The sequence below is a fragment of the Musca domestica genome, unplaced genomic scaffold (genome assembly GCF_030504385.1).
Source record: "Musca domestica strain aabys unplaced genomic scaffold, Musca_domestica.polishedcontigs.V.1.1 25, whole genome shotgun sequence".
Lineage (NCBI taxonomy): Eukaryota > Metazoa > Arthropoda > Insecta > Diptera > Muscidae > Musca > Musca domestica.
The window spans coordinates 6,575,051-6,600,875 of NW_026712277.1; the positions used below are offsets into that span (position 1 = coordinate 6,575,051).

At 37.5% G+C, this 25,825-nt stretch overlaps 4 protein-coding genes across 4 annotated transcripts; 3 read left to right on the top strand and 1 right to left on the bottom strand.

Annotated features, from left to right (window-relative positions):
- Positions 1 to 1,341: 1,341 nt before the first annotated feature.
- Positions 1,342 to 25,797, bottom strand: LOC101889025 (transmembrane protease serine 9). Its single transcript, XM_059123501.1, has 5 exons — positions 24,991 to 25,797; positions 22,332 to 23,140; positions 4,123 to 4,511; positions 3,982 to 4,075; positions 1,342 to 2,192 (listed from the first exon to the last, which is right to left on the bottom strand). The coding sequence occupies exons 1-5, from the start codon at positions 25,766 to 25,768 to the stop codon at positions 1,392 to 1,394; spliced, it is 2,871 nt and encodes a 956-aa protein (XP_058979484.1). The 5' UTR covers positions 25,769 to 25,797; the 3' UTR covers positions 1,342 to 1,391.
- LOC131802847 (trypsin beta-like) lies at positions 3,744 to 4,616 on the top strand. The gene has a single exon (XM_059123522.1). It carries the CDS (start codon positions 3,790 to 3,792, stop codon positions 4,561 to 4,563), a length of 774 nt encoding a protein of 257 aa, XP_058979505.1. The 5' UTR covers positions 3,744 to 3,789; the 3' UTR covers positions 4,564 to 4,616.
- LOC131802843 (trypsin beta-like) lies at positions 14,252 to 15,552 on the top strand. The gene has a single exon (XM_059123517.1). The coding sequence runs from the start codon at positions 14,282 to 14,284 to the stop codon at positions 15,101 to 15,103; it is 822 nt and encodes a 273-aa protein (XP_058979500.1). The 5' UTR covers positions 14,252 to 14,281; the 3' UTR covers positions 15,104 to 15,552.
- Positions 18,960 to 19,792, top strand: LOC131802845 (trypsin delta-like). Its single transcript, XM_059123519.1, has one exon. The coding sequence runs from the start codon at positions 18,987 to 18,989 to the stop codon at positions 19,773 to 19,775; it is 789 nt and encodes a 262-aa protein (XP_058979502.1). The 5' UTR covers positions 18,960 to 18,986; the 3' UTR covers positions 19,776 to 19,792.
- Positions 25,798 to 25,825: the final 28 nt, after the last annotated feature.

Below are 25,825 nucleotides of genomic sequence, written 5' to 3' on the forward strand. Positions count from 1 at the left end.
ACACCATACAAAACGTAAAAGAAGATAAAAAATAATTAATGCAAAGAGAAATGTGGTTTCCAAACTAAACAGATAAATAGTAAATAATAAAATAAATACTGCTGTAATCAAGAAATATGGAAATTAGTCAGTACATTTTTATTTGAAATGTTTATACAAGAATTAATCCTGTATTTCTTTTATAGCATTGAAGGTTTGCCCACAGTGTTTAAACGATTCAGTGTTTATTGTGTGTTTATTTATACAGATTGTGTGTTTATTTATATATTAATCGGATGATATAATTACTGTTTAGCTGGCGTTTCTTTATATATACCATGGTAGAATTAAGAAGGTAATGTTTTTTACAATTTTTTCAAAACTATTCATTTGACAACATCTCATTGTCAACATTACTATTTACATATCCATTGTATACACACAATTCAGAGATGGGAACATGTTTTCTATGCAGTGAAATTTGACAGAAAATGTAGAGATGAAAAAAACTCTGAATTTAAAATGAAATGTGATATTAGTGAAGGAAATTCAGAAGAAAAAAAAAACAGGGCAATGACCGCTGGGTAAGGCATCTATGGATTAAATAAAAGAGCAGCACAATAAAGACAAATGAATAAGCGAAAAAGGAGAAAGCGACTTAAGACAGTACAAAGGGCATTTTATGTTCTCTCACCTTAAAACTCATAGACAAAATTGACTGAAAATTGAAAAATAGAAATTGAAAATTTTCAATCCCAAAATCAGCTGTGTCTATGCGACTACCTGTATTTTTCTACCATGGTTGTTCTGTCTTCGTCTTCCATTAACAAGGATATGGCAACGCTGAAGTTTATTAAGTGCTGCCAATGTATATTTGGAGAGTGTGGTATTATTGCCTAATAACGGTAGCTAATGTCCTTTTTGAACTATCATACTCATAGAGTGTGGTACACACTATTTAACATATTGAAGATGGGTACATACTATTAAATATGTTCTTTTAAAACGAATAAAATGAACACTTTTATAATAAAAATAAATGTGACATGGAAAATTTTGTGAAGGAAATACATTTTTTGTCACATTTTCATAGATCAAGAATACGGTTCCAAAAAATATTCCTTTCAAGTAAAAAGGTAACGTAATGACGAAAATATTTTTACAGTTAAGGTTTAGGTACATAAAGAGTCTTCGCATGATATGTTTTGTGACATATCATAAAGATATGCCAGAATCGCACTCGAATCCTGCCGTTTGACTTTTATATACCAAGGCATAAAGCTAAGCTGCTTATGTACCCCAACCTTTAAAAATCTTTAATTTTCCTCATTGCTTCTTTTTTTCTAATTGAAAGTAAAATACTTTCTTCTTTAGCTATTATTGTAAAAGATTTATTCCAAAAAAAATTAAATTTAAGCCAAATTGGACTCAATCCAATCTCTCAATTCGGCAACATTGCTGTAGACACCGGAGAAATCGGCACGAGCACAGCCAACACCCCAGGAAACAATACCGACCAATTCACCGTTGGCAACCAATGGACCGCCCGAGTCACCTTGGCAAGCATCCTTACCGCCATTTTCAACAGCAGCGCACAACATAACATTGGTGATTTCGTTGATGCCAGCATATTGGCTATTGCACACATCTCTGGCGACAATCAAAACCTCGGTTTTTTGCAAAATCGAGGCAGAAGCACCATCTTCCTCGGTGGTACCCCAGCCAGTGACAACAGCAACGGTGGTGGGTTCAGGTTCAGCAGAGGCCAATGGGATGGGTTGGGCAGTGGCACTGAATGGAATATCCGAAGACAAGAAGATCAAGGCAACATCATTGTTGATCGAAGAGGAATCGTATTTCTCGTTCTTGACAATGCGTTGGGCACCGATGACATTGTTAGAACCACCAACCTTGGTTACACCATATTGAATGCTGTAGGAACTGGCACCCAAGAAGCTATAGATGCAATGGGCAGCAGTTACAACAACGCGGGAGTTGTAGATGCTACCACCGCACACATGGGAACCCAAAAGGCGTACAGATACCTGATAGGGGTATTGATCGATGGTTGTATCCTCACCGCCTACAACACGACCCTCCAAATCGGGAATCAGACGTGGCATAATGATACTGCCCATAGCAGAGGCAGCCATCAAGGCCAATAAAACGAATGCGCTGCGATACATGTTGTCTTCTCTCAACTCAGCAAGAAACTACATGGATTCTATTAATGGAAAGGCATTTTTATAGAAGTGCTTCTTTTTTGTTGGAAAATTCTATTGTGCGAATTTTTCATGGGTTGTAAATTTTTCCAACTCTCAGCGATTTTTTAATGGTCATAAATTTCATAGATACTGCTTAGGCATTGACCACCGACTGACTATCTTATCATGGCGGGTGGCTAGACGTTTTTTTTTCTTTGCTAAGCATTGATTTCTCTTGTTTGTTTTGATCGCGGTTGAGGTTGAGGCCAACAACTTTTACAGTGTTTCGTTATCTAGCGATGCGTGTGCCAAATATGGGCGGGGTGTTATAATAATTTGTTGATTTATTGTATTTATTTGACCTGGAAGAGATCATATGATCTATGGTAAGGAAGTCTATGACGCACATGCTGTGGGAAGGAAGGGGGAGAGGAGGGTGGATATATACATAATTTTGAAACGTAATTCTGCCAATAGGCAATTAATTTGGAGATAAAGCTAGCATTAGATTATCCGAAGAAATAGATGTCACTAGAAAAAATAGCAGAACACAGCAGACTTGCTATTTCAATGATTATTTCTGTGTATTGGGCGCCATATTAAACAGCCACAGATGAATCTGCACATTGAAAATCATTATCACGAAAAAAAATCCTTGATAAAGCAGGTCAGTTGCCTGTGGAATACAGTATTAGATTATCCGAGGGAAATCATGCCACTACCAAAAATATAGAAGATGGCGCCCAATATATAGATGACTCACTGGGTTCCTTAAAAGAAAGGAATCATTATCTTTCTTTTAAGGAACCCAGTAAGTCATCTATATATTGGGGGCCATCGGTTACATACTAAACAAACATGGACGCTATGGTTCAAAGCGATGAATTCTGAGACATCATCTTTTAGCGGAGAATCCTAGGGAGGAAAATCAATTTCAAAAAAATGACTCATATGCAGATCCGTCCATGACTGTGTAGAATGGCGCCCAATATATTAAAATAATCCTTGAAATAGCTAGTCTGCTATTTTTTTTTTGGTAGTGGCATGATTTCCTTCGGATAATCTACTACTGTTTTTCATAGGCAACTGACCTCCTTTATCAAGGATTTTTTTTCCGTCAAACCAATTAGATTTTCCTGATAATTTATAGAGAACCCCCTTAGTCTCAAGCCTAGACAACTTGACGAGAACATGCGATATTTTTTCGATTGCTGGTAAAACATTCGAAGAGATAGAGATCTAAATATAAATCCGATAACAAAAATAAAAATATTATTTTAGAATCGGCAAAATTCCCAAGGATAGAGTGAATATTCATGGCTTGTTTTGGCTTGCAAGCAAGCACCGCTCTACGTCATTACACAAAGGCCACAAATCACAGATATTGAAAATACCGCCAAAAAATATTGGCGAACTTATTTTGCTGATAACACCCAAACGCCCAAAACTCAGTAGAAATCAGAACCAGCCATTGTAAATTTTGAGGCTTTGTTATATTCAAATTTATGATGTTTTTCGATGTTTTCCGAAAAGCTAAAGAAAGTATAAAATACCTGCAAATGTCTAGCAATTTATGTAGTTTAAAGAATTCTCTTTCGAATACAACATGTTTCGCTGTACCTTTGTTTTATTGGCCTTGATGGCTGCCTCTGCTTTGGGCAGTGTCATTATGCCACGTCTGATTCCCGATTTGGAGGGTCGTGTTGTAGGCGGTGAGGATACAACCATCGACCAATATCCCTATCAAGTATCTGTACGCCTTTTGGGTTCCCATGTCTGTGGTGGTAGCATCTACAACTCTCGTGTGGTTGTAACTGCTGCCCATTGCATCTACAGTTTCTTGGGTGCCAGTTCCTACAGCATTCAATATGGTGTAACCAAGGTTGGTGGTTCTAACAATGTCATCGGTGCTCAGCGTATTGTCAAGAACGAGAAATACGATTCCTCTTCGATCAACAATGATGTTGCCTTGATCTTCTTGTCTTCGGATATTCCATTCAGTGCCACCGCCCAACCCATCCCATTGGCCTCCGCTGAACCTGAACCCACCACCGTTGCTGTTGTCACTGGCTGGGGTACCACCGAGGAAGATGGTGCTTCTGCCTCGATTTTGCAAAAGACCGAGGTTTTGATTGTCGCCAGAGATGTGTGCAATAGCCAATATGCTGGCATCAACGAAATCACCAATGTTATGTTGTGCGCTGCTGTTGAAAATGGCGGTAAGGATGCTTGCCAAGGTGACTCTGGCGGTCCATTGGTTGCCAACGGTGAATTGGTCGGTATTGTTTCCTGGGGTGTTGGCTGTGCTCGTGCCGATTTCTCCGGTGTCTACAGCAATGTTGCCGAATTGAGAGATTGGATTGAAGCTAACTTGGCTTAAACTTAGGTTTTTTTGATTGAATAAATGTTGTATAATAATAGCTAAAGAAGAAAGTGTTTTATTTTCGATCTGGAATTAAGGTTATTAGGAAAGCTTGATACAATTAAATCAACCTAACTTCATTCCAAATAAAAATATGGAGCTCTAAAGGTGGGAATACACAAAACGCTTATTCTGGCTGGCTTAAGTCATCGGCTGGCTTCTACAGAAAATAACAAAGGAGCGTGGAGCAAAAATCGAACTAAGTCAACCTAAAACTCCTTTGTTCCTCTACGAAGGAACCAGTCAGAAAAGTGTTTTATGTATTCTCACCTTAAATTTTCTGTAATTTCTGCTCTGCTCGGTTGATCTGTTTCAGAACTGCAAGAATGTAAAAAACACTTTACTACGATAAACGATTTTCCCTTTATAATATTCATGGTACAATGAAGAATGTAAAGTTATTTCAAATATTTTGTTGTTGCAAAATGGTCAGGCTTATCCCTTTATTGTTGTTTTTATAAAAACAACGTTTGTTTATTAGTGGAGAACGATGGTAATGTTTACCAGGGGGTAAGGCAGGGAATACCTAGGTTTCGGAAAGAGCCACCAATCCTCATCAGTTCCCTTGTTTTTTGTCTGGGATATTCTCCCCAGAAGTTATTATAAAAATAACTTCTATGACAAAAAACATTTTTTACCCAAGTGACGAGATCGTAAGCTCAATAGAAGAGGAACCAAAGAATTAAATAAAACTAAAATTCTCTTGGAAAGTCTTCTAAATCTTACAACCGCACTTATAAACATTTTCATCTTTCTCCATTTGTTATGCTTTCGTTCAGCCTGAACGAAGTAGCATAACCATGTAAGTTGGTTTTGTCTGTTACAACAAAAACCCCTTCGTCGACCGTGCCTTGTCTATAAATAGAACAGTGTGGCTTGTTTGTTCGGGATACCGTAGTATTTTGTTGTTGCAAAATGGTCAGGCTTATCCCTTTATTGTTGTTTTTATAAAAACAACGTTTGTTTATTAGTGGAGAACGATGGTAATGTTTACCAGGGGGTAAGGCAGGGAATACCTAGGTTTCGGAAAGAGCCACCAATCCTCATCAGTTCCCTTGTTTTTTGTCTGGGATATTCTCCCCAGAAGTTATTATAAAAATAACTTCTATGACAAAAAACATTTTTTACCCAAGTGACGAGATCGTAAGCTCAATAGAAGAGGAACCAAAGAATTAAATAAAACTAAAATTCTCTTGGAAAGTCTTCTAAATCTTACAACCGCACTTATAAACATTTTCATCTTTCTCCATTTGTTATGCTTTCGTTCAGCCTGAACGAAGTAGCATAACCATGTAAGTTGGTTTTGTCTGTTACAACAAAAACCCCTTCGTCGACCGTGCCTTGTCTATAAATAGAACAGTGTGGCTTGTTTGTTCGGGATACCGTAGTATTTTGTTGTTGCAAAATGGTCAGGCTTATCCCTTTATTGTTGTTTTTATAAAAACAACGTTTGTTTATTAGTGGAGAACGATGGTAATGTTTACCAGGGGGTAAGGCAGGGAATACCTAGGTTTCGGAAAGAGCCACCAATCCTCATCAGTTCCCTTGTTTTTTGTCTGGGATATTCTCCCCAGAAGTTATTATAAAAATAACTTCTATGACAAAAAACATTTTTTACCCAAGTGACGAGATCGTAAGCTCAATAGAAGAGGAACCAAAGAATTAAATAAAACTAAAATTCTCTTGGAAAGTCTTCTAAATCTTACAACCGCACTTATAAACATTTTCATCTTTCTCCATTTGTTATGCTTTCGTTCAGCCTGAACGAAGTAGCATAACCATGTAAGTTGGTTTTGTCTGTTACAACAAAAACCCCTTCGTCGACCGTGCCTTGTCTATAAATAGAACAGTGTGGCTTGTTTGTTCGGGATACCGTAGTATTTTGTTGTTGCAAAATGGTCAGGCTTATCCCTTTATTGTTGTTTTTATAAAAACAACGTTTGTTTATTAGTGGAGAACGATGGTAATGTTTACCAGGGGGTAAGGCAGGGAATACCTAGGTTTCGGAAAGAGCCACCAATCCTCATCAGTTCCCTTGTTTTTTGTCTGGGATATTCTCCCCAGAAGTTATTATAAAAATAACTTCTATGACAAAAAACATTTTTTACCCAAGTGACGAGATCGTAAGCTCAATAGAAGAGGAACCAAAGAATTAAATAAAACTAAAATTCTCTTGGAAAGTCTTCTAAATCTTACAACCGCACTTATAAACATTTTCATCTTTCTCCATTTGTTATGCTTTCGTTCAGCCTGAACGAAGTAGCATAACCATGTAAGTTGGTTTTGTCTGTTACAACAAAAACCCCTTCGTCGACCGTGCCTTGTCTATAAATAGAACAGTGTGGCTTGTTTGTTCGGGATACCGTAGTATTTTGTTGTTGCAAAATGGTCAGGCTTATCCCTTTATTGTTGTTTTTATAAAAACAACGTTTGTTTATTAGTGGAGAACGATGGTAATGTTTACCAGGGGGTAAGGCAGGGAATACCTAGGTTTCGGAAAGAGCCACCAATCCTCATCAGTTCCCTTGTTTTTTGTCTGGGATATTCTCCCCAGAAGTTATTATAAAAATAACTTCTATGACAAAAAACATTTTTTACCCAAGTGACGAGATCGTAAGCTCAATAGAAGAGGAACCAAAGAATTAAATAAAACTAAAATTCTCTTGGAAAGTCTTCTAAATCTTACAACCGCACTTATAAACATTTTCATCTTTCTCCATTTGTTATGCTTTCGTTCAGCCTGAACGAAGTAGCATAACCATGTAAGTTGGTTTTGTCTGTTACAACAAAAACCCCTTCGTCGACCGTGCCTTGTCTATAAATAGAACAGTGTGGCTTGTTTGTTCGGGATACCGTAGTATTTTGTTGTTGCAAAATGGTCAGGCTTATCCCTTTATTGTTGTTTTTATAAAAACAACGTTTGTTTATTAGTGGAGAACGATGGTAATGTTTACCAGGGGGTAAGGCAGGGAATACCTAGGTTTCGGAAAGAGCCACCAATCCTCATCAGTTCCCTTGTTTTTTGTCTGGGATATTCTCCCCAGAAGTTATTATAAAAATAACTTCTATGACAAAAAACATTTTTTACCCAAGTGACGAGATCGTAAGCTCAATAGAAGAGGAACCAAAGAATTAAATAAAACTAAAATTCTCTTGGAAAGTCTTCTAAATCTTACAACCGCACTTATAAACATTTTCATCTTTCTCCATTTGTTATGCTTTCGTTCAGCCTGAACGAAGTAGCATAACCATGTAAGTTGGTTTTGTCTGTTACAACAAAAACCCCTTCGTCGACCGTGCCTTGTCTATAAATAGAACAGTGTGGCTTGTTTGTTCGGGATACCGTAGTATTTTGTTGTTGCAAAATGGTCAGGCTTATCCCTTTATTGTTTAATTCTTTGGTTCCTCTTCTATTGAGCTTACGATCTCGTCACTTGGGTAAAAAATGTTTTTTGTCATAGAAGTTATTTTTATAATAACTTCTGGGGAGAATATCCCAGACAAAAAACAAGGGAACTGATGAGGATTGGTGGCTCTTTCCGAAACCTAGGTATTCCCTGCCTTACCCCCTGGTAAACATTACCATCGTTCTCCACTAATAAACAAACGTTGTTTTTATAAAAACAACAATAAAGGGATAAGCCTGACCATTTTGCAACAACAAAATACTACGGTATCCCGAACAAACAAGCCACACTGTTCTATTTATAGACAAGGCACGGTCGACGAAGGGGTTTTTGTTGTAACAGACAAAACCAACTTACATGGTTATGCTACTTCGTTCAGGCTGAACGAAAGCATAACAAATGGAGAAAGATGAAAATGTTTATAAGTGCGGTTGTAAGATTTAGAAGACTTTCCAAGAGAATTTTAGTTTTATTTAATTCTTTGGTTCCTCTTCTATTGAGCTTACGATCTCGTCACTTGGGTAAAAAATGTTTTTTGTCATAGAAGTTATTTTTATAATAACTTCTGGGGAGAATATCCCAGACAAAAAACAAGGGAACTGATGAGGATTGGTGGCTCTTTCCGAAACCTAGGTATTCCCTGCCTTACCCCCTGGTAAACATTACCATCGTTCTCCACTAATAAACAAACGTTGTTTTTATAAAAACAACAATAAAGGGATAAGCCTGACCATTTTGCAACAACAAAATACTACGGTATCCCGAACAAACAAGCCACACTGTTCTATTTATAGACAAGGCACGGTCGACGAAGGGGTTTTTGTTGTAACAGACAAAACCAACTTACATGGTTATGCTACTTCGTTCAGGCTGAACGAAAGCATAACAAATGGAGAAAGATGAAAATGTTTATAAGTGCGGTTGTAAGATTTAGAAGACTTTCCAAGAGAATTTTAGTTTTATTTAATTCTTTGGTTCCTCTTCTATTGAGCTTACGATCTCGTCACTTGGGTAAAAAATGTTTTTTGTCATAGAAGTTATTTTTATAATAACTTCTGGGGAGAATATCCCAGACAAAAAACAAGGGAACTGATGAGGATTGGTGGCTCTTTCCGAAACCTAGGTATTCCCTGCCTTACCCCCTGGTAAACATTACCATCGTTCTCCACTAATAAACAAACGTTGTTTTTATAAAAACAACAATAAAGGGATAAGCCTGACCATTTTGCAACAACAAAATACTACGGTATCCCGAACAAACAAGCCACACTGTTTTATTTCAAATAAATATTCCCATCTCTGCATTTTCTGTAAATTATCCTATCCTAAATTTGACTGCAAATAAAACAGGCTCCAATAAATAATTCAAAACTAGTAGATTCTTGCATGTTCTGAAACAGAGCACTTCACAAATTTAACTGCATTCAAAATAGGTTCCCATCTCTGTTCTGTGTACATACGATGGATTTGTAAATAAGCATTTTGACAATGAGATGTTGTCAAATGCAAGAGTTTGGAGAAATTGCCAACATATAATTAATATAATAATAATTGCATGATGTTACCTTCTTGATTCTACCTTGCTAAAAAATAACTAAAAATATATTATTGCCATTAAGTTACCTTTTTGCCTTAAAGGACCGAATTTTTGATCTATGAAAATATGAAATTAAAAATATGTCCTTTCTATTTTTTTCATTTGACATTAATTTCCTTTATAAAATAATAAGAATCGGGACACTGGTCTTAAATGTTTAATATAATGAATTAGAGTTAATATACAGAATATGTTCAATAGTGTGTACCCAACTTCACTATTTCAAATATGTTTAATAGAATGTACCCCACTTTATTAGTATGAGAGCTGAAAGAGGATATGGACTACTCGTATTATCCAATAATGTCACTCTCTCTCTCTCTCTCTCTATGAATTGACATTGGCAGCACTTAAAGGTCTCTAACTGTAAAACATGGTCAACTTAAATCAAGGTAACCTTGTTTCAAACAATAATATCCAGCTTTACATTTTTCTGTAACCTATTTTTGCTTTGTTCCAAAACAACAAGAATGTAAAAAACTTTACTACGATAGTGGATTTTCCTTTTATGGTATCAAAAAAAAAATGTCAATCTTTAAATATGTGAAATAAAATATCTATTTCCCTTATGTTTTGTTTTTATTTTTTTTTCATCTATTTCCTTTAAAAACATTTTCATTTTATTTTTTAATAAAATAAGAATCAAGGCACTGGTCTTAAATGCTTATGAAAATGAATTGGAGTTAATATTTATAAATGTGTTTAATAGTTTGTACCCAACTTTACTATTTCAAAAATGTTCAATAGTGTGTACCCCACTCTATGGGTATGGTAGCTAAAAGGGGATATGGATTACCGCTATGATCCAGCAATGCCCCTTTCTCTCTCTCTTTCTCGGAATGGACATTGGCAGCACTGAACAAGCTTCAGTGTTGCCATATCATATTTAATGTAAGACGAAGTTAAGTTTCGCATAAGATAAATCTAAAAAAGGAAAAAAAAAAAAACCCTTCAAAATCACAATATCAGCCAATACGAAGTTGACTTTCATTGCATTAAATGTTTTATTGTTCCATAATTTCCTATTAAGAAGTTGTTAATCGAAATTATGTTTGTTTTCTGTCAAATGTGAGTTTTACAGTTTTTTTGGGTATCAAATCGAATTCTATTAAAAATTTGGCAAATTCTCTAAGATCCTGAAACACACAATTTTAAAAATTAAAGTCAAATCAGGCCGGTGGCTAGTACCAAATTATTTTTTCATTTCCATAGAAGATTTTCTAAAATATTATTTTTCTTTTAGCCATTATTATTATTAGTTTTTGGGTTTAAAAGCTATTAAAATTTAGTTAATTTTTTTTTGTTTGGTTTCGGCAAACTCGCATGACTTGACTTCGGCAAACTCGCATGACCACTTTTGTTATCAATTTCTGTAACTTAATCCAAATTTGTTTACCAGAATTAAGTGTTATCGGCTCACAAGTACTTGTCTGGCTAATAACGAGAGACACCGTTATTATTACTAATCACATATTTGATTAGTATTGTTCAAAGTTTGCTCATTTAAACGCACAATGACTAAGGCTATGGTAAAGGGGGTTTCCAGGGAAATGAATTCGTCATTCGACAAATATTGGCACGAGTTTTTTTTTTTTTTTTTTTGATAAACAAAAAATATAGTACACATGAAAACATGAAAAAAAATCTCAGAATTAGGATATAAAAAACTAAACATAAAATAAAAAATGATTTTACAACCGATTTTTTTATGACAGTCTCTGAATTCCAGCATTAAACTAGCGGCCTCATAAATATTTATCAGTATCCTATGCCACATATTTTTAGCACCTGGAAAAATCTCTTGACTCCTCTAGGGTGGTATTACAATAAAAATATATTTACCTTGTTTTTATGTCATGTCGACCCAATAAACTTTATATCGCTTTCGATAATTTTGTTTATTGGATAATAAACCTGTTGTGTGGACCCAATTAGTTTTGTTTTTCCTTATCGATTTGGGTTAATTTTGTCGATATGTCCCGTTTAAAGAAAGACTACCGAAAAATGTCATTTATAATGGATATAAACCGAATTTATGGGCAATTATTTTTTGTTCTAATGCGTAAATTGATATTTAGTGGTGAGGGCAGGGCAGAAAGTTAGGGAGAAACAGTATGGCAAGGTGGTGTTAAAAATTTTTTTTTAGCGAAAATCGTATTTTTGGATACTTCAGAAACTTTGAAAGGCTATCGCAAATTTGCCATTTATAATGGATATAAGCCGAATTTATATTTTTTTACTTATGCGCAATCGTATACTTAATGGCGAGGGTAGGGAAGAATGTTAGGAAAAAGTGCAACATGGCGACCAAAAAAAAAAATCTGGCGGAAATTATATTTTTGAAAATTCCTTAAGGACGCCATTGTTTGTGCAAGAGTTATCATCATTTTCAGAATCCAGCCCTAGAGGTCAATTTTCGAGCAATGAAAAGTATCAACTCTTTACAATTTATTTATGAAGCTACTTAAATATCGCCCACTGCGATGACACCTTACGCATTTTCTAGGGAAGATTGGCAGAACTTTTCAGTTAGAACTTTTATTGAGTATACTCCACCGAACAAACGGCTTCCATTTGCCCAAACGGATATGTCGAAAAGTGAAGCATAGAGAGATTTTTCAAAAAATGACATTTGTTTTAATAGATATTTCACAGAAACTTTATGAAAAGCTCCGTCAATTAGAAGCTCCTTAAATATTGGCCACTTTGATGCCACCATGGTAGAAGAATACAGGTAGATGCATGGCAGAAGAATACAGGTAGATGCATCAACGCTTTGGAGCATTGATGTGTCAAAAAAATTAAACATTTTTTTCAAATATAAGTAGACTTTTATATGTTTTCTTATACTACGTCATTCGGAGGCTATTATAATTCGCGTTTTTCAACAATTTTTACAAATTTAAATAATTTTTCATTCAACATTTTCAATTCCAAAATTGGTTTGACAGTTCATTGTTCCAGCAGCGGTGTCGACGCGTCTACCTATATTCTTCTACCATGGGTAGATGTATCAACGCTTGGGAACATTGATGTGTCAAAATTTTTAAAATGTTTTGACAAAAATAAGTAGATTTTCATATTTGACATAAATAAGTAATTTTCATATATGACTCAAATCAGTGATTGTTGTGATATGTTTTTCAGAAATTTTTACAAATTGTAATAGTTTTTCATTCAAAATTTTCAATTTGCGAAATTGTTTTGACAGTTCATAGTCCCAGCAGCTGTGCCGATGAGCAATTTGGCATCTTACGTGCTTAGGGGGGATATTGGCAGCACTTTTCAGTTCGAACTTTTTTTGAGTACCCACTAACGAACCAGCTGCTTTCTTAATGTCCGTAATAAAATGTATGGTAGAATTAAGAAGGTAATGTCACGCAATCATATATTTACATTTTTTTTTTCAAAATTACTCATTTGACAGCATTCTATTGTCAAAATGTATATTTATAAATCCATTGTACATACAAAAATCAGAGATGGGAATCTGTTTTCTATGCAGTGATATTTGACAAGCTTAATTACAGAAAAGGCAAAGATGGAAATGCTTATTTGAAATGACTTTGCTAATATTTATATCGACTTTAATAGATATTATTCGGAAAGATTTTTGGGAAAATTATGCTTATAATAAAATATTGACCACTGTGATGTCACCTTGCTCATTTAGAAATAAAATTGACAGCACTTTTCAGTTTGAACTTAAGTTGAGTATACACTAAGGAAAAGGTTGCTCCATTTATTTTAAACGGATAAAATAATTTATATACATATCGGAAAATAAGGAATAGATTTGAAAAAAATATTAATTTTGTTTAAAGGCTAGATTTGCTAATATTTATTTCGATTTTATTGGATATTATTCGGAATGAATTTTGAAAAATTGTTGATTATACTGAAATATTGACCATTGTGATGCCTCCTTGCTTATTTAGAAATACAATTGGCAGCACTTTCCAGTTTAAACTTAAGCTGAGTATACACTACCGAACAGGTTTCTCCATTTTTCTTAAACGGCTGAAACAATATATTTACACAACGGAAAGTAAGGAATACATAGGTTTGAAGATATATTCATTTTTTTAAAGGCTATTATTTCCAATTATCTAAAAAAATATATATTTTTTTGTAAGCCCAGGATTTTTATGGGAAGTTTTTGAAAGTAAAATAAAGCTGTGACAGCCAAAACACTGGCATATTATCTAATGTGATGCCCCCTATGGATGTTTTGAAACGACAGACATACATTTTAGCTATCTTGGAGTGGAGTACACACTATCGAATTTGTTGCTAAAATTCTATAAACATTACATTTACATGACGGCATTTGCAGTCTACAGATTTAAAAACTTATTACCATGTCATTTACATTCATAATTTTTCCCGATCTACTTTTCTTTCAAAAAAAAAAAAAAATTGTTCACTCCTTTCAGTGCCCTGCCTTATTAATCCTCCCCCTCTCTAATTTGATAATACACTTTGATTCAAAACTAAAGTAGCTATCTTTCAGTGTGTTAAGACAAGAAAAGTTGCCGCTCTAACACCAAAAAAAGCAACCACAAAACAGCGATTATCCAGAATAATACCATCATAAAATTGGCTTTCAAACATGTTCACGACATATAAAAGGCCATGATAAAGACATTTCAAATATCATAACGTCGTGAAAATGTTAAAGCGTAACAATCTACTACTCTTGGCTGTGGTGCTGACACTCACCACACTATTCGTACAAAATCAAGCCTCGGTGATACCACCCAAGCTAAGCGGTGTCATTGGCAAAGAAGGACATATTATTGGCGGGGTTGAAACTGCTATTGAGCGCCTGCCATACCAGGTCTCGGTACGTTTGGATACAAACACTTTGCTGCATATTTGTGGTGGTGCCATCTATGCTCCTCGCGTCATTCTCACCGCGGCCCATTGCATCAAGGGGCGTTATGCTTCGAACATACGTATTGTGGCTGGAAAATCCTCTCTGCTCGATAATGATCCTGGCCATGAAGTCATCAAATTAATTTCTCATCCTGGATACAATAAAAAAACCCATGTCAACGATGTGGGTCTCATTATTTTGGCCGATCCTTTGGTGTATTCGGAGAGTGTGCAAGCCATATCGTTGGCTGCAGAGAAACCCCAAGCTGGTCGCACTGCCATTGTAAGTGGTTGGGGTAAAAGTTCTGAGGATGCCACAAACATATCCAATCATTTGCAAATGGTCGAATTGAATATTGTCGATCGTGAGTATTGCAGTAGCCAATATGCCAGTCGCAGTTATGACATTACCGAGGAAATGATCTGTGCCGGAGTTGAGGATTCGAGCAAGGATTCGTGTCAAGGTGATTCCGGTGGTCCATTGGTGGTAGATGGCAAATTGGTGGGTCTTGTTTCCTGGGGTATTGGTTGTGCCCGTGAAGGTTTCCCCGGTGTTTATGCCAGTGTTCCATATCATACTCAATGGGTTTTGGAAAATGCCCAGCCTTATTTGTAAAGTGAATGTCTAAAAAAATGGGGAATTGAGGATGTAAGGAGTTGAAAAAGTAAAGGTGAGAATTCATAAGCAACTTCAAGTCTTCGCCTGGCATATTTTGTGACATATCATAAAAGGATTCCAGAACCGCACTCTGGAATTCTGCCGTCGTTTTCTTTATAATTTGATATGCCTAGTCATGATGCCAAGCTACTTATGTACTCACACCTTGAGGCTCTGACAATCCCCCATAGTGTAATGAAGCCAGAAAAAAAAGCACAAAGTCCTCATTCTGTTTCCGCCAAAAACGAACAAATTTTTACTAAAAACTTAAGCCAAAAATGAACAATGTTTTAATTAATTATTTTATTATATATTTATCCAAAACATACACATATATAACATTAATTTGTAAATATATTTTGAGAAAATCATTAAAAATAAATATATTACGAATTTCACAGCAAATATTTGAGATTTGTGTGCACTTTTTCTGAATTTATATGAGGCGAAGGAAGAATTGGATCAGAATACGATTGCAAATGAAAAAATAGGCCTCTTTAAGGCAAAAATGTACAAGAAATGTTTCAAATTTTGAATTGCGTCTGTTAACTTAAAAGTTTCGTAAGAGTGAGATATGAAAGATAATATATTTGAGATTTGGCTACACTTTATATGGGTCGAATGGAGAATTAAGGTTATAAAGCATAAAACCCTTTTTTGACTGGCTTAAGTCATCCACTGGCTTCTACTTGAGGAACAAAGAAGTTTTAGGTTGAATTTGTTTGATTTTGGCCCTACGCTCCTTTGTTCTTTTCCGAAGAAGCCAGCCGATAACTTAAGTCTGTCAAAAAAGCGTTTTATGTATTCTCACCTTTAGATTATATCAGAATACGATTAGAAAATAAAAAATGGAACTCTTGCAACTCAAAAATTTGGACGATCCCTGCAAATTTTGAATAAAGTCTGTTAACTTAAAAATTCGGCAAAAGAGAGCGATATAAAAGAGAAATTGACAGATATGGAGAAATTTAAGTTGACAACACTGTTGCCATCGGTAGGACTTAACGACTACTTCAGCTTGGTTGGTAACTTTATGAAAAATGAATTTTGTTGGTAACTCGAAAAATGAGTTAGAGAATCGAACTACAGGTAACTTTCTATTAACTGTTCATGAAAGAAATGCTGCCAAGTTTGACATGTTGCTTAGGTGCTACCAAATGTTCAACCTCAATCGTTTTTTAAGAAGTTTGTATACCCTCAACCATATATAGTATGGAGGGTATATTAAGTTCGTCACTCTGTTTGTAACTCATCGAAATAATAATAATTGTTGGACCCAACAAAGTATATATATTCTTGATAAGCATAAAATTCTAAGACGATTTAGCCCTGTCCGTCCCTCTGTTTTAATCACGCTAGAGTCAAAACGAATTAAGATTGGAAACTAAAATTTTGCACACATCAGTCTTTTGTCTGCAGACAGAACAAGTTCGAAGATGGGTTATATCGGTCCACGAGATCATATTATATAGCTCCCATATAACGCTACCCCTGATATTCGCTATTTTGATGATTTTAGTTAATTTTTCAATGGAATTGTCTGAACATTTACAAAAAAACTTCTTCTTTTTTAGTACTTTACCCCTGAAAGGGAATTGTCTATATGGGTCCACGATATCGTATAGCCCCCATACAACGGTACCCCCCAATATTCGGTATTTTGATGATTTTAGGGACATTATTCACCAGAATTGTTTCAAATTTCATATTTGATGTTCCTAATGGGTGCAACAGTCTATGACAGAAAATTGTCTAAGCAGGTCTAGTTCTTCGTATATCCCCCATACAACGGTACCCCCCGATATTCGGTATTTTGACGATTTTAGGTACATTATTCACCGGAATTGTTTCAGATTTCGTGTTTGATATTCCTAATGGGTACTACAGTCTATGACAGAAATTTGTCTATTCAGGTCCAGGTCTTCGCATAGCCCCCATATAACGGTACCTCCCTATATTCGATATCTACATGATTTTAGCGACATTATTCACCGGAATTGTTTCAAATTTCGTGTTTGAAGTTCCTAATGGACACTACAGTCTATGAAAGAAAATTTTCTATGCAGTTCCAGGTCTTCGCATAGCCCCCATATAACGGTACCTCCCAATATTCGGTATTTTGATGATTTTCGCCACATTTTTTCACGGATCTGTCTAAAAATCGGTATTGGTAGGTCATGATGCCTTCTAGATCTTGTGGTGAAACATTGTGTATGTATAGGTCCACGTTTTTGTATAGCCCCCATGTAACGTTACCTTCCGATATTCGGTATTTTGATAATTTTTGCCACAATTTTCCAAGGATTTTTCCAAAAATCGGTATATGTAGTTCGCAGTGGGTTCTAGCCGCCGTGGCACAACATAGTATGCATTGGTCCACGTTTTCCTATAGCCCCCAGATAATGCAACCTCCCGCTATTCAGTAATTTGATGATTTTTGCCACATTTTTCCACGGATTTGTCTAACAATTGGTATTTTTAGGTCATAATGGGCTCTTGTTCCGGTGGTAGAACATTGAAAATTTAGGTCCACGTTTTTTGTAAAGCCCCCATATAACGGTACCTCCCGATTTTCGGTATTTTGATAATTTTTGCCAATTTTTTTCACGGATTTATCTAACAATTGGTATTTGTAGGTCATAATGGGTTCTAGTTCCGGTGGTAGAACATTGAATATTTAGGTCCACATTTTCGTATAGCGCACACATAACGATACCCACCGATATTCGGTATTTTGATAATCCTAGTCACATTTACCCACGAAATTGTTTCAAATTTGATATTTAATAAGATTTGGTAGATGAAAATCCTTGAAGTATAAAATTGTCTACAGGGGTTTCCGTTTTGGTATGACCCCCAAAAGAACAGGCTCACCCACATTATGGTTTTTTGAAAAGTTTAACAGCATTATCCCAGCGGTCTTACTGGTATTTGTAGTTTAAAGTGGAGCACGTTTGAATTTAGATACTTTTATATAAAATGTTTCCTTTACCTTCCACGTATTAACAGTTCGGCCCGGCCGAACTTAATGTTTTTTCACTTGTTTCTATTAACGGAGATCCTTTTCTCGCCATTTTGGCTCAATTTGCTTTCCATTACCCTTTCATTTCCAGCCATTTTCAATTTATTATGTCTTCCATGTTTTTTTTGTTGATTAGCACATTGACGCCTCAAAGTATGCTTTGAAATTGATCATTTCAATGATATTTTAACAGATTGGTCTGGCTCACAGATAAAAATATTTCAGTGTTGCCAACTTACATTAAGCCATTATTAAAATCTTTTCGCGAAACACACACACACACATTAAGAAATATGAAGAATTATGAATGGAATGAGAGATATAAACAATTACAAAAAATTAAAAAAAAATATATATATATTTTAAATGCCACTGTTTCAGAGAATTTAAAACAAAGACAAAAACCATATTTTTTTAAGGAATGAGCGAAAATGATAGCAGAGCAAAATCTTCCTGGAATTTTTGACCAGCAAAAATGAAAACAATCCTCCAATGGTTCCACCAAAATCTCCAATGCAAATCAAACTCCTATCAGACTCCACTTCCAAAAACGATGTCTGGTCAGTAAATCAATCTGCAACAAAACTTCTACGTAATATTGTATTGTTGTTGTTATTGTTGCTGCCAATATGAACGTGAAAAATCCCAAGATAAAAGATTACGCCTTGATTTATTGGCATTTGATATTGGCGGCATAATCTACAATTCGCCCCGAAAAGTAAAGATTATTAAATCCCCCCATTTATCGCTTCACACTCCATATAAATATGGCGTAATCTTATGGACAACGCTTAGTGCTAGCAGCGTGGTAGCCTGAGGATGTTAAAGTATTTCGTTTTATTGTGCGCGCTCGTCGTGCCAGGCTTAATGGCCGCCAACGTACTCTCCGCTGTACCCATGTTGGATGGCCGTATTGTTGGTGGCTCCGATGCCAACATCGAACAATATCCCCATCAAATTTCAATGCGTTATCGCGGCAGACATCGTTGCGGTGGCAGTGTCTACAGCAGCAACATCATTGTTTCGGCTGCCCATTGTGTGGTTGGCGAATTGGATCTCAGTCTTTTGACCATTGTTGCCGGTTCCACCTATTTGGATGATGTTACATGGGAATTGCCGGTGAGCAAAATTATTGTCCACGAGAAGTACACATCGTCCAATGATTATGATGTTGCCATTTTGGTATTACGTGGCAACTTCCCATTCAACAATCGCATTCAACCCATCAGCTTGGCCAAGGCCAGACCCGAAGCTGGCGCCGAAGTTATTGTCACCGGTTGGGGTACCCTGGTTGAGGGTGGCGATATCCCCAATCAATTGCAACAAGTCACTGTCAACTATGTTGAGCTAAGTAGCTGCAAGAAGTCCTACCCGCTGATGTTGACCGATCGCATGTTGTGCGCCGGTGTTACCGGTGGTGGCAAGGATGCCTGCCAAGGTGATTCGGGTGGCCCATTGATCCGCAACAACGAATTGTTGGGCATTGTATCGTGGGGTATTGGCTGTGCCCGTCGTCTGTTCCCCGGTGTTTATGCTTCCGTGCCCGATCTATACGAATGGATTGAGAATACGGCCCGTGTGAACACTGTTGAATATGCTTTTTTGTAAGGGGATGATAATAAAGGAAAATTAGGAAAAAATAAAATGAAGATTTAATTAAAGGTTTAAGGGAGTTGGGGGCCTAGCCTTTGGGGCTGATTACTGGGAAAGGGAAATCTCTAGAAGATCATAGAATGGGACAGTTTCTCTATGAAGGTCGTGATATGGGTCTATATTTTTAGAGACGATAACTTTATGTCTAGACTTCTTTGTAAAAGAGAATCGCTTGAAGTGAAACCATTGGGTCGTCTTTTGTCTAAAAGTGGGATCAGTGGCTTGTCTTCTATACAGAAAAGAAGTCATTCGATCATATTCCGCATAGTCTCTCTACAAAAGAGAATATATTAACTTGGGTTATTTTTAGAAGAGGGTTAATTGAGTCATCTTTTTTATTAGGTAAAAACCCTTTAGGTCGACTCATAGATAAAAAGGGTCCATTAGGTAGTCTTTTTTATAAAAGACGACCCATTGTCTCGGCCTTCTTTATGGAGAGGTCCCTTTCGATTCTGTTTTCCATAGAAGAGGAAATATTGGCTCGTCTTTCTTTAAGAAGAAGATGGGTCGAGATTTCCAATAGAAGAGGTCCCATTTGGTCGTCCTTATAATGAAACACTGGGTCTTCTTTTTTATAGGAAGAGACTCATTGGGTAGCTTCTCATAGAAGATTATTGACCCGCTTTCTATATAGATGAGGGCCAATGGAGATGTTTTATATGTAGAAGAAGGTTTGAAGTATCGTCTTCTGTATAAAAGAAGATCCGTTCAGCCATCTTCTGTATAGAAGAAGGTCTGAAGTGCCGTCTTCTGCACAGAAGATGGCCTATTAGGACGTCTTCTGTATAGAGGAAGGTCAATTCAGCCCTCTTCTGTGAAGAAGAAGACCTATTAAGCAGTCTTCTGTATAAAAGAATGACTCTTGGCCCGTCGTCGGTATAGAAGAAAGCCATTTCTGCGTGGAATTCCTATTAAGCAGTCTTATGTCTTCTGTCTTCTATTAAGCAGTCTTATGTCTTCTTCTCCGTCTTCTGAATAAAAGAAGTCCCATTAGGTGGTTTTCTTTGTGGAAGAGGGCCCATTAGGTCGTCTTCTGTGTAGAAGAAGGCCCATTAGAGTCGTTTTCTGTGTAGAAGAGGGACCATTAGATCGTGTTCTGTGTAGAAGAAGGCCCATTAGGTCGTCTTCTGTGTAGAAGAAGGACCATGAGGTCGACTTCTGTGTAGAAGAAGGCCCATTAGATCGTCTTCTGTGTAGAAGAAGGCCCATTAGGTTGTATTCTGTGTAGAAGAAGGCCCATTCTGTATAGAACAAGACCTATTCAGCCGTCTTCAGTATAGAATCAGGCCTATTGAGCCGTCTTCTGTATTAAAGAAGGCCTATTGAGCCATCTTCTGTTTTAAAGAAGGTCTATTGAGCCGTCTTCTGTATAGAAGAAGGCCCGTTCAGCCGTTTTCTGTATATAAGGAGGACTATTCAGTCGTCTTTTGTACAGAAGAAGGCCCATTCAGCCGTCGTATGTATAGAATAAGGCCTATTCAGCCGTCGTATGTATAAAATAAGGCCTATTCAGCCGTCGTATGTATAGAGTAAGGCCTATTCAGCTCTCTTCTGTATAGAAGTAGCCATATTCAGCCGTCTTATGTATAAAATAAGGCCTTCCCAGCCGTCTTCTGTTTTGAATAAGGCCTATTCTGCGGTCTTCTGTATAGAAGAAGGCCCATTCAGCTGTCTTCTGTATAGAAAAGGCCTATTCAGCCATCTTCTACAAAGAATAAGTCCTGCTCATCCGTCTTCTGTAAAGAAGAAGGGATACACAACGGTTTTTTAGATAGAAGACGGGCTATTCAGCCGTCTTCTGTATTGAAGAAGTCCTATTTAATCGTCTTATGTATAGAAGAGTGCCATTTCAGGCGTCTTCTCCGTTGAAGAGTTCCTATTTAGCAGTCTTCTGTATAGAAGAAGCCTTATTGAGACGTCTTCTGTACAGAAATATTCCAATTGAGCCGTATTCGGCATATAAGAATAAGACCTCATCTGTATGAAAGGAGACCAATTGACTCGTCTTCGTATAGAAGAATGATCCATTTCTCGAAAAAGAAATGACCAATCTGTACTCCTTCTATGGATGATGGACATGTGGATCCTCTTCTTAAGACTGAATATGTCCTGTTGTGTGGAGAAAATATTTCTGTGGGTTCTATTCTCAAGAGAGTTTAAGGGGTATTCTATTGTAGAGAATACGGTCAAATGATCTTTTTGAAAGAAGATATGGTAATGAATTCTATTTTTTATCCAAGATGGGTAAATTGGTGCTCTATGGTGCTCTATGCATTCTTCTATGATTCTATGACGACACTCTGGGTCCCTGTTATAAAGAAGCACCCTTTAAACATGTATTTCTATTAAACAATTGTTAAACAATTCTCAATACTTTTAGTTCATTTTTATTATTTTTATGATCTCCACTTTGGATCGCAATTTCCTCTCAGTACAGTTTTTTTTTTTAAATTACAAAAAATCAATGAAAATATTGGAATTTTGGTCGATCCATTCACGCAACAACACCACATTGGTGTAGACACCAGGACTGCCGCGACGAGCACAGCCATAGCCCCAGGAAACGATACCTACCATTTGGTCATCCATCATCAATGGACTGCCAGCATCACCCTGGCATGCGTCAACACCACCTTGCAAATAGCCGGCACAAAATTCCCAATCCTTAACTTCGGTCCAGAAATATGCTTTGCGGCATTCAGTCAAATCCATAATCGGCACCTCTACAGCTTTCAAGCCATCATCGAAATTAGCTTCGAATTCCGACAATTGACCCCAGCCGGCCACCAAAGCCTTAGTACCTTTCGCTGGCAGTTCAGTGGCCAGTGTAACGGGCACTATGCTCAACTCATTGAAGACCAACTCCAGGGCTAGGTGGATCAAAGCAATGTCGGCGTGTTTGTGTTCAACGAAACCCTCGACCAAATACACTTGGCCATCTTGGCCCGAGGCCGAACGTTTGCTGGTAGAAGCCACAACCTGAGTGCGTTGTGGCACAGCATCCTGCAGACAGGAACGGGCAGTTATCACCACTTTGCTGGACAAAATTGTGCCACTGCAGTAATGTTCATAGGCACAGGCATCACAGAAGCGGCGTCTCACCGATACTTCATAGGGGAATTGGGTTATATGTGACTCCACAACATTGCCTCCCACCAAACGTTCGACCTTGCCAGCATTGCTAGATGAAACCAGCTGCAAGGTCACCACAAAGGCCAATAGGCTGATACAATTCTTCATCTTTTCTCTTCTTTTTCTTTTGGTTGTCTTTTTCCGTCTCGCCCTCCAGAGGTCTTCAGTGGGGAAATTTTTACGTTCAACTGAAATATATTTGTCAACGGTTTATTTCCATGGTTTTCCTGGTCTACGCTGAGCGTTAAATTAAATTGCCATTGTTTACTTTGATAGCTTGTCTAAATCATATATCATCCAGATATGACCATAGATTAGGGGAGTATTTAAAAAAAAAGTTCGATTTTATATTCGCCACTGATAGCGATTTCAGTTCAGATTGTTTTCAATGAAGACCAGTAGTGGACGAGCGATTAAGTAATTTCAATGCGGCCGGTTTGGGCGAACTTTAGATGTGGAGAAAGTGAGTGAGAGGACAACTCTCGCTCTCTTCTCCAACGAAAGTTTGCTGTCATTGCGTATTGCATTTCATTCCAAGTTGAAGAAGAAGAAGCATTTTTGTTGATAAGTTGTGTCGCCTTTCATACGTGGAAGGAATTTTAAATTAAAAGGATTCGCTGAGATTTCCTTTCGTTAGGAGTCGATAAAAAATGAGGCATTACGGAACAGAGAACAAATGGAATATATTTTTTGCCTTAGGGGTCTCATTCGGTCCAATTTTTTACAAAAGGGGCTCGGTCATCTTCCACATACAAGAAGACCGATGGAAACGTATTTTAAATAGGAGAATACGATAAAGAGGAATAACTATTGGACCATCTGATGTAAAAAAGAATGCTAGGGCGTCATCTGTACAAAATAAGTCCTATTAGGCCGTCTCCTGCATAGAAGACGTCTCATTTGGTTCATTTTCTCTGTAGAAGACCGTCTGCTGGACCAGCTTCTGTATAAAGGAAGGACTTCTGGAGCACCTTCTGTATAGAAGAATTCCTCTGGGGACAGCCTCCCGTATAGGGGAAGGTTTATTTAGCCATTTTCTGTGTAGAAGAAGTCCTATTGAGTTGTCTCCGTTATAGAAGAAGACTTATTAGAGCGTCTTCTGTATAGAAGAAGGGCCTTTAGGTCATCTTCTGTATAGAAGAAGGACCTTTAGCTCGTCTTCTGTATAGAAGAACACAGAAGAAGGCTCTTTAGGTCGTCTTTTGCATAGAGTAAGACTCTTTATTCCGTCTTCTGCATACAAGAAGGCTCTTTAGACCGTCTTCTGCATACAAGAAGGCTCTTTAGACCGTCTTCTTCATGGAAGAAAGCCAATTATGCCGTCTTCCGTATAGAAGAGGGCCCATTAGGCCGTCTTCGGTGTAGAAGAAGGCCCACTAGGCTGTCTTCGGTATAGAAGAAGGCACATTAGGCCGTCTTCGGTATAGAAGAAGGCCCATTAGGCCGTCTTCTGTATAGAAGAAGGCCCATTAGGCCGTCTTCTGTATAGAAGAAGGCCCATTAGGCCGTCTTCTGTATAGAAGAAGGCCCATTAGGCCGTCTTCTGTATAGAAGAAGGCCCATTAAGCTCTTTTCCCTATAGAAGAAATCCCATTAGGCTCTTTTCTCTATAGAAGAAGGTCATATAGGCCGTATTCTGTATAGAAGAAGGTCCTATAGGGCGTCTTCTGTATAGAAGAAGGTCCTATAGGGCGTCTTCTGTACAGAAGAAGGTCCTATAGGGCGTCTTCTGTATAGAAGAAGGTCCTATAGGGCGTCTTCTGTATAGAAGAAGGTCCTATAGGGCGTCTTCTGTATAGAAGAAGGTCCTATAGGGCGTCTTCTGTATAGAACAAGGTCATACAGGCCTTATTCTTTTTGAGAAGCAGGCATATTAGTTCATTTCCAGTATAGAAAGAGGCCTATTGATCCATTTTGTCATTTCTAAAATACTGCCCTACCATTTTCAAGAGTAAAATTCCATCCAAATTTTATTACCAACATAAAAACACTTTATTTTTCAAACAAAAACAACAACAACATCAATAAAAATTTTATTACAAATTAGCGGCAATGGTGTCCTCAACCCATGTCTTTAAACTGGCCACATATGTATAAACTCCCGGCAAATTGGGGCGAGCACAACCACGGCCCCACGAAACCAAACCCACCAACTCGGAATTGTAAACCAAAGGACCGCCAGTATCGCCATGGCATGAATCCTTGCCACCGCTCAGATAGCCGGCACAAATCATGCGTTCCGTTATTTCACCAGCGCCATGCAAACTGCCGCACTCATCATTACCGACTACGGGCACATCAACTTCTTCCAGGGTTCTGGTGGATGGACCACTCTCCTCCTGATAACCCCAACCGGTAACGGTCATCAAACGGCCATTTGCGGGACGGGATTCACGTATCGGCAGTGGTTTTATCAGAGTATGGTTGAAGTCAAAGGTATCATCGATGATAATTACGGCAATGTCATAGTCCACTGTCCACTCGGAATAGCTGGTGTGGTGAATCCATTTCAAGGCGGGATAAGGCATGCCATCATAACCCAGACGGGTATTGGCCCCAGCCACAACCATTACCTTTTCTTCCGGCTGAATGTCGACCACACACTGGGCAGCCGTGATGACCGCCCTTGCCGAATAAATAGCACCGGCACATTTGTGAATGTAGGAATCATTGGCAGTGGATCTGTAGCGTATCGACACCAAATATGGATGTTTGGCAATGTCCACCTCACGGCCACCCACAATACGTGCTTGAGGCGCTGCCCAGGCCCCAGCAGCCAGGGATAGCAGTAAAATAATCGATGCAGTTTTGAACATTGTTGGCTCTTTCCGGCTTGAGTTTTGACTAATAACTAAAAGTTGAATAAATTTTTA